The sequence below is a fragment of the Hydra vulgaris genome, chromosome 03 (genome assembly GCF_038396675.1).
Source record: "Hydra vulgaris chromosome 03, alternate assembly HydraT2T_AEP".
NCBI classification, from domain to species: Eukaryota; Metazoa; Cnidaria; class Hydrozoa; order Anthoathecata; family Hydridae; genus Hydra; species Hydra vulgaris.
In genome coordinates this window covers 5,544,880-5,557,368 of record NC_088922.1, presented here as the reverse complement: position 1 = coordinate 5,557,368, position 12,489 = coordinate 5,544,880, and the positions used below count along the sequence as shown (strand labels likewise).

At 31.7% G+C, this 12,489-nt stretch overlaps 1 protein-coding gene across 4 annotated transcripts in view; it reads left to right on the top strand.

The window, feature by feature from the left end:
• LOC100204896 (solute carrier organic anion transporter family member 4C1) overlaps window positions 1-12,088 on the top strand; it is a 53,797-nt gene extending 41,709 nt beyond the window's left edge. For all 4 annotated transcript variants that reach the window (XM_065792122.1, XM_065792123.1, XM_065792124.1 and 1 more), the window contains exons 4-10: window positions 3,083-3,225; window positions 3,364-3,760; window positions 3,873-4,050; window positions 4,123-4,270; window positions 4,375-4,571; window positions 4,784-5,001; window positions 11,796-12,088. In XM_065792122.1, coding sequence (XP_065648194.1) covers window positions 3,083-3,225; window positions 3,364-3,760; window positions 3,873-4,050; window positions 4,123-4,270; window positions 4,375-4,571; window positions 4,784-5,001; window positions 11,796-11,899 — 1,385 coding nt within the window. In that variant the 3' untranslated portion in view covers window positions 11,900-12,088. The remainder of the gene's footprint in view (window positions 1-3,082; window positions 3,226-3,363; window positions 3,761-3,872; window positions 4,051-4,122; window positions 4,271-4,374; window positions 4,572-4,783; window positions 5,002-11,795) is intronic.
• Window positions 12,089-12,489: the final 401 nt, after the last annotated feature.

Genomic DNA, 12,489 nt, shown 5'->3' with positions numbered 1-12,489 from the left:
TGAAGAAGAGTATTGTCCATCGAGGACAATTTTTATACTACAATTGGAAAGGAAGGACTCAACAATCTTAAAGATGTTACCAGATACACCGTTAGAAGAAAGCTTATTGAGAGGACTAGCATGCCAAACTTTATCAAAAGCTTTAGAAATTTCAAGAACGATAGCCTTAACCTCTCCACCTCTATCTAAAGGACAATGAAACCTATCAGTTATTAATGTTAGCAAATCAGCTGGAGAACAATAAGATTGAAATCCATATTGATGATCAGAATGTAAGTTACTAGATTCAAGATACGAGATTACGTGTTTGTTAATTAAAGATTCAAAAACCTTGCTTATGATAGGAAGAAGACTAATGGGACGATACTTAAATGAGTCAGATTGTTCTCCAGAATTTTTGAAAATAGAAACAACTGATGCAGCTTTCCAGCATGCCGGAAAACAACACTCCAATAAGCACTTGTTAAATAGTTTTGAAAGTATGGATGACAGCTCCGGAGAACACTTCTGCAAGACTACAACAGGTATGTTATCTGGACCTCAAGCTGTAGAGGTGTCTAAGCAGGAAATCACTTTTGATACGGAAGCTGGAGTGAGTCGAATGTCAAGCAATGGATCAACCTGTTTGACTGCTATATAAAGCAGAACACAACTAGTGGAATCAAGAGATGATATTGAAGAAAAGCTCTTAGCAAACAATTCAGCTTTGTCTTTAGGTGAGGTGGCAAAGTTTAAACCATACAAGAGAGGTGGAATAACAGATTTGTCCTTTTTATTGATACTGCTAAAGATTCTCCAGAAGTTACAAGAGCCTAATTTTTGTGATAAAATACGAAATTTCATGACCTGAGAATAGCGAGCTTTGGCGTTAGACAAAACCTTTTTACAATGGTTTCTAGGAATAGTAAACAGACGTCTGCTTTTTGGAGAACTGTTTTGCTGATAGATATGGAATTAACGGCTTCGATTGGAAATTGCAGCAACACAATGCGAGGAAAACAATGGAAAAGAGTGAGGCTTGACTTGAAATTGTCAAGAGTAAAAGATTCCATGCCAGCCTGAATCCACGAAGTTATGTAAGAAGCACATTTGTTGGCAGACGAAAGATTTCTACCCAAGGGCAATCACGAAGAAAATCACGGAAAGAGTCCCAGTCAGCTTTAAGGTAGTTGTAAGAGGTACAATGATAGGGGGATTCTGATGATGAAGAAGAATGAGATAATAGTTTTAGGGAGATCAAACCGTACACTTAAGGGTGAATGTGGAAAAACTAAGCACTGACTAGGATCAGAAACAAGACATAAGTCGAATAGAGAAGGTAAATGATTCGGGTTTTCTTGAAAGCTAGTTAGAAAATTGGCTTTATGAGTTAGAGATTAAAAAAGTTGAGGGCCTTAACGCCAGCAGAGTCACTGACACTAGAGCCAAGCCATTCAGTGTGATGAGCATTAAAGTCATCAATAATAATAATACTGGCTGATGGATAAAGAGAGAGAGCTTGGTCAATTTGATCAGAAATAACATCAAAAAGAGTGCAGTCTTGAGATGAAGGAGAGCAATATAGAACAAAGATAAAAACAATAGATTGAAGTGGTGCTATATGAATGCACATTAAAGAATAGTCTGTGGATTCAAACCTGGTTTCACAACAAATGGGTGAGTTCTAACGAATTTAAATGCCCAGGCCAAACATTTGACTATTGGAGTCTTTACGAGTTAAAGGAAGATAACCATCAACACTAAGATCACAAGATCAGAAAGCTGAACTCAAATTAGTCTCACAAAGAGAAAGTAGTTCTTCTTGCAAGAGATAAGATTCAATAGAAGAAAAGTTACTTCGAAGACCACAAATATTCGTGAATGATAGGTTTAGAGAACTTGGTGATGATGATGGTTTTTTGTGTTATATAGTTTTTGGTACTTTATTCACTTTTAAATTTGTTAAAGAAATTGAGATAAAGCATAGATAGTACTCAGTACACTGTTTAATAGCCCAAACAATTGCCTCATTAATAAACCCTTAGCCATAAAAAAAAGCTCCAACTGTGACCTTGACAATGCACACCAAAAGTATGAACAGACACGCCATCCATGCACAACATGACACTGTTAATACTTTAATATTTTTCAGCTGTTAATTGAATCAGCCTCTCTAAGAGCTACCACAGAGTTCGGGAAACCTGACTACCAGCCGGCCTCAGAACCATAAAACTGATTTTTAGAGTTGTACCCTCATTAGGAGATAATAGAATGAGTTGCCTAGTCATAGAAACAGAGACACAGCAAAACCCATGCATTGAGTCAAGAAGATCTAGCGTTCAATATCCTAAGCTGGAAAAAATGTATTAAAAATACATCTGTGCCAGCCTAATAGATGAAGAAGGGGTGCGAGGCTGGGCAACAGATAGAATCTGTTTACCTCTTAAGAAAATACCTGTTTATCCCGTAAAATATATTTTCAAACAAAAAAGTTTCAGTGATATATAGAACCGAGTGAGTAATCAAAGGTCATTGGGCAACCTTTTTTAAAAAGTGAATAAGACCAATAATTTTTTATTTACTTTCAAACAAAAGTTGACCTAACTTTTATGCAAAACTAAAACTTTTCAAAATACTTTACGATAACTTAAATAAATGAAATGACTTGTTTGTGAAAGATACCAAAAACAATGATTGTTTATTTAGGTATAATATCTGTAGACATTGGGCTCATTTATCAGAAACACACAGATAATAGATCCAAACATTAGTTGATAGTTTGCAAAGGTTTTACTCATGTATGTATGTATGTATGTATGTATGTATGTATGTATGTATGTATGTATGTATGTATGTATGTATGTATGTATGTATGTATGTATGTATGTATGTATGTATGTATGTATGTATGTATGTATGTATGTATGTATGTATGTATGTATGTATGTATGTATGTATGTATGTATGTATGTATGTATGTATGTATGTATGTATATATGTCCTTATTGGATCTGCATTATGTGCAGTAATGTGCATAATTTAAATTAACTTAAATTGGGCACAAATATAACATATCCATGTATATTTTTATCTTTGTTATAAGGTCCTGCTTACTTAGACGAAAATGTTTCACCGAAAATTGCGCCAATTTGTATTGGCTTGTTGTTTGCATCATCAATTTTAGGACGCGGTTTTGGTTATTTAATATCTAGTGTTTTTTTGAGAATCTTTACCAATATTCATCAGGTAAATCAAAATATTTTTCAAATCATACAATTTAAAAGCAAAAAATTGAGTATAAAGATATATATATAAAAAAAAAACACTTTAACTTTTTCTGATGATTAGCAAATGTAGATTAAAAATTTTATTGCTTTTATATAGAAAACACTGCTAACAGTGAAAGACAGCGAATGGGTGGGTGCATGGTGGCTAGGCTTGTTTTTAATGTTTAGCTTATTAATGACTTCTGGATTTTTACTTTTATTTTTTCCTAAACAACTACCTGGTGGAGTAGAAAAACGAGAACTTGCTAAACAACAAGGAAATCTACCGCTATCAGACTCTAATGTAAAATATACCATTAAAGGTTTTATAGTTGAAAGCTTTAAACTTCTTAAAAACAAAGTTTTCATGTTCAGTATTATGGGGCTTACTGCTAAAACTTTGTATGGCGTAAGTATTGGCACCTTTTTTGCAAAACTACTTATCATAAAGTTTGGAGTTTCTCCTGATAAAGCAAGTATGATATTGGGAGCGGTATTGCTTCCTATTATGATGGGTAAGTACTTATTTTAAATTTTATAAAAAGTTTTTTTCAAAGAAAATATTTTTTAATATACAAAAAAGAAACAAAAAAACACCTTTAAAAAGTTTACATTTTATTAACATAGGAGGTGTGCTTGGAGGATCTTTTATGATGCGCAAATGGAAGCTAAAAGCAGCTGGAAAAACTTCTATGAAGTTTTGTTTTATTGCATCAGTTGTTAGTGGAATATTTTCTGTTTTGTTTTTTATACCTGGATGTAGAAATACAAACCTTGCTGGTGTTATAGTACCATACCCAAACCAGTAAGTAATGTTCACATTTTCAAATTTTGAACTTTATTTCTAAATGATATTACAATTTATTTCAACCTAAAGAATGTTAGAAAACTCATTGAATTCACTATGCAATTCAAATTGCACCTGTTCAGAAAAAAACTATCTTCCAGTATGTGGCTCCGATGGCATCACTTATAGTTCGCCATGCTATGCAGGATGCCAGACTCTCCAAAAGGAAAAAGGAAAGGTTTGATTTAATCATATATTTATTATCGTAAAATTATATTGGTATTTAATGAGAAAACTGCGTCAATGGTCAAAAAAAGTTTCAGTTATAATTTTTACTTTCAGATAACATATTTCCGAAATTGCAGCTGTGTAGCCAACTCAAATAAGAAAAGTTTTAATTTTACAGATCAGTATAATCATGCAATTCCTGGAAAATGTGAACGCAACTGCAAAAACGCATATATATTTGTTTTGAGTACTGCCTTCGTAATAGCATTGTCATTTTTAGCAGGGACGCCACATAAAATTGCTGTTCTTAGGTATATTTGTAATTTTTTAGATTTTTTGTTATTGTTCTTAACTACTTTTTAATTGTACTGTTTAATTGTACAACTTTTGATATTGTATTTAACTTTTAACATTCTTTTTTCTTGTTTAAAAAATTTTATTTCATAATATTTATTCTTATAATCTTTACACATATAACTCTTTTTAAAATGATAAATAAATTCAACACAAAATTTATTTTTAGATGTGTTCCCGATAACCACCGTGCATTTGCATTAGGAATGCAGTTTATGATTATGCGATCTATTAGCTTTTTACCTGGACCTATTATTCTAGGTGCGGTTATAGACTCGCAATGCATAACCTGGTCATACGGCGAATGTGGTAAAAAACTCAACTGCTTAGACTACAACTCTGATCGTCTTTCTTTTAATCTTGTATTGTTTGGGGTTGCAACATCAGGTAACATATTGTTTTACTGCATCAGTAAAGTATAAAATACCAAATATTTTAAGTTTAATATTTTATGTATATTTTGTATAATAAAATATTAAATTTATTAAATATATACAATTTATTTTGAAAGTTTTGGAAAGTATTGGTTTTTAGAAAATGGAAGTTTTTATAAAAAAGAATCATTATTGAAATCTTGAATTAAAAATATAAAATAATGTACTTTATACAGGGCCCATTGCTCTTAGCTGCACCCTTCCCCATTTTTCAACAAAAACGTTCTAAAAAAAAACTTTTAAAAGTGAAGCTTTATTTGTTTAATATTTATTAAAATGATGTTTATACAAGATATATACCTTCCGTTATAAAAACTGTTATCAACATGTGAAAAATATGTTTTTTTAAATTTAAATTATGGAAATATAAATAACGGAGTAAGGAAATTTAAGTTATGAAAATATGTATTATATAATATTTAATGTAAATTTTAATTAAGTGTGAACATTGGCGCCACTCTGGGAGTTAGGGGTGGGTGACAAAAAGGGGAAAAAGTAATACAAATAAATGAATTCACAAGTCAGATCCAGAGACAACAACTGCTCAGTGACTTACAGTGACACAGCTTAATTAAAGAGCAAGTTTAAGAAGAAGAGCCAGTCAGCCAGAACCCGAACCACCAGTAACAAGCAACCCCAAGAAAATTTAAAATAATCCTAAACCTCAAATTCTAAATGTGCTGACGTCTTTGAAAGTAGCCATGTTTTATTTATACTTTTTATTTAATTTTTAGTTTTTTTCAAAACGTAAATAAACAGTGGTCAAACGGTTACTGTTCATTTAATTTTAACGCGAAAAAAACTGACGCATTCTGAATTGCAATGTTTTTAAAACTAATTGAAAATTAATTATTTCATAAAATAATTAATTTTCAATTAGTTTGATGGTTTAATTTTTTTTTGCAGAGGTTAATTCTTTTAAAAATAAAATTTTCAGGTCTGTCTAAAAAAATTAATTGTGAGAATAACATTGTTTTATTGTTTTGAAGAAAGTGACATCTTAAGAATTGATAATGCCTAGAGCAAGTCCTTATTGGGAATTCTTTCAAAAAGATTTTCACGACAAAGGTGTTACCAAATGCAAACAGTGCCCATCTAAAATAAGCACCAAGCTTGGCAGCACCACAGGACTAAAGTTTCGAGGCTGCGACAAAGATATTTTTAAGAGTATTGAAAATGACAGAAAAAAGCGATCATCTGAAACTACAACTGAAGCATTGGCAGTGGAGACAATTGGTGAAGCTGCGAATAAAAATGTAAGTCAAGCCCAGATTGTTGAAAGCGGTAAAAAACTGAAAAAGTTTCTTCTTATTGCAAAGTAAAAATAAAATTTTCCTCAAATGATAAGTGACAGATCATAGCAGACAAATCATGAAATATTTGTGCGCGTCAAATTTACCATTTACACATGTTGCTTCTGATGGGTTCAAAGATTTTATGGGTTTCACAATGCCTGAAGTTAATATTAAAGTACCTTCCACATATTCAAGCAGCAGTTACTTATCTCATTATGAAAAAGGATTTAGCAAATGTTGATGCTGTTGGTTTCACAACGAATCTGTGGTCAAGTAGAAGCAATGATGCATATGATGCTTAAACTTTGCACTACATAAACTCCAACTATGAGCTTAAGTACCTTTTGCTTGGATGTGTTGCATTCCCCGAGCGACCCACTGGAGGTAACATTGCTCTCAAAACAGACACAATCATTAGTGAAATACCTTTTAAGCCAGACTACAAAATGAAGTGTGTCTCTGATAGTGCTGCTAACATGTTGTCAGCAAAAAATAAATTATCAATGATCAATGAAAATACTACCTGTACTGCATATATTTTCCACTTGGTAATAACACAAGGTGTCATGTCTTTAGAGGAAGTTAATGAGACGTTCTAAGTTTGCAAAAAGCTTGCTTCAAGAACACACAAGTCAATCGCTAGTCAGAGAAGAATCTTTGATGCCTGCAGAGAAGAAAAAATTAACTTTAGAAAAATCATCACACCATGCAAGACAAGATGGAATAGTGGGTTTATGTGCATGATCTCTATTTTACATCCCAAACCATTATTAGAAGCTATTACAAATAGCAACTTAAAAACTGATAGCATTTTAAAATTGCTTATCCCTACGCAAGAGCATTTTGAAGTAATTCAAAAAATTGTTCCAATTTTACAAGTGTTCAGTGACTTCACAGATGTTGTGTCTTCAAAAAAGTATCCTACAGCTCATCTAATTATTCCTGGCTTGTTTGATATTCAAGAAAAAACTAAACTATAAATTTTACCTAGCGGTACCATCACAACTAATTTAGTGTCCAAAATACTATTATATCTCAGCAAAAGGTTTCCATAGTGTGCCTCAGGTTTGAGCAACAATGCATTAGGTCATTTCATTGACCTCAAGTTTAGAGGTCACTTACAACCAAGCTTTGAGAGAGTCTTACTATTTTATTTTATAATTGAAAAGATGTGCTTTGGGAGATGAGCAACAACAGCCAGGAATTACCTCACTTTTGCACGTCTAAAACATCACCATTTGAAACTGAAATAGAAGCGTACAAGCGACAAGGCTTACCACCAAAAAATTTTGACATTTTAAATTGGTGGAAGATTCGCTCTTCTCAACTACCTCTTTTGGCAGGAGTAGCCAGAAAAGTTTTGTGTATTCCAGCACCATCAACGTCATCTGAGAGAGTGTTTTCGCATGCTGAAAACATTGTTATGTGCAAAAGAACATTGTTAAAATCAGACACAATTGAAAAACTTGTTTCCATTAAACAAAACATTTCAAAAGCTGTTATTAAGAAGTGGTCAGCTGATGAAGACGAGCATAACATTGATGAAGACTTTGATTTGTACTTTCATTAAAATTTTCTGGTTTAAATAAAAACACCATTTGAAAATACTTTTTCTGATTCTTTAATAAATTGGGGGTCAATAAATCATTTTTTTTGTCTCATCAAAATCGTTTATTGATGTATGGCAGTGATATTTGGCCGATTAAGTGGAGCATTTGTAAAATTAATGGGTTTAAATACTGTAAATAACAAGTTATTTTAATTATTTGTTTTAAGTTATAACTGATTATAATTCTTCAAAAAAAAAAAAATAGTCAAACGAATTTTTATAATATTGTATTAATTTTTTAAAATTCATTGTTTGTATTTCTCACAAGTGTCGGAGACTTGAGTTTTAACTATATTTATTTTTATCAATAAATATTAAAAAAAAAACCAATGTAATTTTGATCAAGCCTTGATACATATTTTATCTCTGGGGAAATAAAAACCAAATTAAAAATATTAGTTTTTTTTGAAAAATTTTAAATAGGTGGAGTGTTGTAAAAAGTATGAACAATAATTTAAGTATATTTTGTCTTGTAGGCGGGCTAACTAAATAAGGTGTTTGGTTCTTTTGATAGTGGCAATAATTTAAGTTTACATTAACAAACACTTTCAAAAGATAACGTTCAGAACCGAACTTTTAAAAGTGTTGATATTTGAAAAACTTACTTTCAATTTCAATATCAAAACTTCGGAAGTGACTGGTTATTAATAGCTACCAGAATATATATAATACCGATATTTCTCACTACCACAATCCCTTATTACATACATACATATTAGTAATACAAACTCAACCTAAAATTATGCGAAAAAAGATAATGCAGAAAGTGAATCAGAATCTGAAGATGACAGTAGAGATGAAGGCAATTATCAACTGTGTGCCAAAAATAAAAAAGACTCAATGAACCAAGGAGGTAAAGATATCTGCGATCTGGATCCTAATAATAACAGTGACGGTAAAAATAAAGAAATTGTTGAAGATCTTCCTATTCCTGCTGTACTGTCATTTCTTGATGTTGGCTTTTTAAAATTTGACCAAACAACACAGCAACCTATGATGTCACAAAGTCTGAACTGACATCATTGCTCGCGGATCTGATTTATTTCATAATAAAAATGAACCTTTTGTTGCAAAGTCAGAAGTCAATGAACTCGACATGGTTCAAACAACGACTAGCTAATAGTGATGAAGTAGGTTGTTCGCGTTTGTTATATATACCAGTTAACAAAGCAGCTTATTGTTTCTATTGTTTACTATTTCCAACTTCCAGCTCAAATTCACAAAATTCCGTTGAATCAGCTGGTGGATTCACTAAATGGAGACACATAGAACAATTAAAAGATCGCAAGAACAGTCCCTGTCACCGCAAATCATTTACTAAATGGAAAGAAGCTGAACAAAGAATAATTTATGGAAAAGGAATAGATTCAGAACTCGAAGCCCGAATTGTATCTGAAAAGCAACACTGGCAAAATATCTTAAAAAGAATTCTTTCTTGTATTAAAGTTCTTGCTTCTCAGAGTATGGCTTTACGTGACCATAGAGAAAAACTTAATACTGCTGATGAAGAAACCAATATTGGAAAATTTCTTGCCGTTTGGAAACTCCTTGCTGAGTATAAACTTCTCACTGCAAACCATCTACAGCATGCTAAAGAAAATCCAGGGTCCGTCTCTTATTTGCCTCCAGACATTCAAGATTCATCAACCTACTTGCCTGTACAGTTAGAGATAAGCTACTCACCAGTATCAAATGAAGTAAGTATTTTGGTATCTTACTTTATTCAACTCTTAATCTGGGACATTGAGAGCAGTTATCCGAAGTAATAAGATTTGTGGACATTGACTTTGTTACCAAGAATGTTGTGATCAGAGTGTCATTTCTTGGATACATTAAAATCCATGGTGAAGCAACTCTTGAAACTGTTATTAATGAGAAACTTGAACCGGACAACCTACCACCGGCAGATTGTAGATCCCAATGTTACAACAACGCTGCTGTGATGACAGGACATATCTCTGGGCTTCAACAACAAGTATGTGACCGTAATCCTCGAACATTTATGGTGAATTATAACGACCATAGTTTGAACTTGGTTCGAATTCATGCTGCTATAGTAGATCCTATAGTCAAAACATTTTTCGAAACAGTTGAAATCATTTATCTGTTTTTTTCTCGTTTGACTCTGCAATGGGAGCCATTGAAAAATGTTGTTAAAATCACTGTTAAACGGGAAGCAGAAACCAGATGGATTGCAAAAGCAGAAACTGTTAAAGCAATTTCTGAAGGAGTCTCTGAATTGGTTGAACTTCTTGAAAGTCTTTCAGATGACATAAGCCAGACGATGGGTTCAAGAAATGAAGCTGGAACTTTACGTCAAAATATTCTGAAATTTAATTTGATTGTTTTACTTCATTTCTGGAACAACATTCTTGGAAAAGTGGACCGCGTTCAAGAACAACTTCAAGATCCCACAACAAACTTTAAAGATGCAGCATCTGATATGAAAATGTTGGAAAATTATCTCAAAAATTTTTTTGATCATTTGTGGCAAAATGCAAACGAGTATAGTAAGGGCAGATGTATGGAATGGAACGGGGAATTGAAGTTAAGAGGAGAGCCAGGCGACGGCGAATAATGCCAGGTGATAGGGCTGGAGATAGTGGCCTCTCTGCTGAAGATGAAGTTAGCAGAGTTTTGAAAATGATATTGGATTGCCTCCAACAAGAACTAACAACTCGCTTTAGACGATTAAATGATGTCAATGCAAAATTTCGATTCTTGCTCGATGTGAGAATATTGCTAAAGAGGGATGGTGATGAAAATCAAGAAAGTTTGTGGCAACATTGTTTGGATCTGGGAAACTTTTACAGTACAGATATCAGTGGAGCAAAACTATTTAATAAAATCGCAGACTGTCAGATGCTGCTTAAATCTCGTGGGGGCCCAATACCAGCATTTCCACTGGATTTACTTTCATTTATTTTTATCATACGGAGGTGACGTTTTTCCAAACTTACGCATTCAAAATCTTGCTCACAATTGCAGTATCAATAGCCAGTTGCGAACGTTCCTTCAGCAAGTTGAAGCTTACTCTTTTATATCTACGAGCTTCAATGGGGCAACGACGTCTTATTGATTTGGCAATCCTCTGTGTCGAAAGAGACGCTCTAGAATCAACAGACTTTGACGACATAATAGATAATAAAAAGATTGATGAATTTGCTGCAGTTAAAGCTAGAAAGATCAATTTATAATTTATAAATAATTATTGATTATTGGATCTGATTGACCATCTGTCACTTTCAATGACTTATTCACATGAACCATAATGGATACTTAATTGGAAACATGAGTTAAATTGAGTTTGTATTATGATGAGCATTTGCATTTTTTAAATTAAAATTGACATACACTTAAAAACATTAAGTGTTTTTTTTAGTTCGCATGTCTGCTTCAGGGAGGCGCCAAATTTCAGCATTGCTCTGGGCGCCAGAAACCCTAGCTACGCCACTGCTCTTAGGTGCTTAATACACTGGAGGGAACTTTTATTAATATTCGGAAATTTTTCCCACACACTCCATGCTTATTAACATCTTGTAACTAAAGGAAAAAAAAAATTCAAAAAAAAATATATATATACCAATCTCCCTTTTTTACCCACCCCTTGTATTAAGTACCCAAGAGTAATGAAGTTTGAAAAAAAAAATAAAAAAGTTAAAAACCACAAAAAAAAAAAACAAAAAAAAACAATAGTGTAAATATATTAATTCATATACAATGTAATTGTAAAACTTTGTACGTTTTTAAATGTTGAAATGTTTTTTAAGTTTGTTTTAAAGATATATAACAACTAGTCTTTTTATTAGCGAATAGTAACTATACGATTCAATATTTCTTTAGTGATTGGTTCTATTCTGTACTTTTTGGCATGGTGGTGTTACCCAAAACTATCATCAGACAACGAGATCAAGTTTTCAGATTTAAAAGACAATGTAACAAACTAACTCACTATGAAACATTTAACAAAATTGTTAGCAGATTAACTTTCTTCACTAGTTTGACAACTCAGTTAACTTGAAATATATAATTAGCAAATACAAACCTGACAGCATTACACACACACACACACCCATACACACACACACACACACACACACACACACACACACACACACACACACACACACTCAAACGTATATGCTGAGGTTATTAATTTACAAAAATGGATAATTTTAATAAACTACACATTATATATATATATATATATATATATATATATATATATATATATTATATATATATATATATATATATATATATATATATATATTTATATATATATATATATATTTATATATATATATATATATAAATATATTTTTATATATATATATATAAATATATATTTATATATATATATATATATATATATTTATATATATATATATATATATTTGTATATATATATATATATATATATATATATATATATATATATTTGTATATATATATATATATATATATATATATATATAAATATATATATATAAGTTTTTACATAGTATATTTAAAAAAGGCTTATTATAGTTTTTTT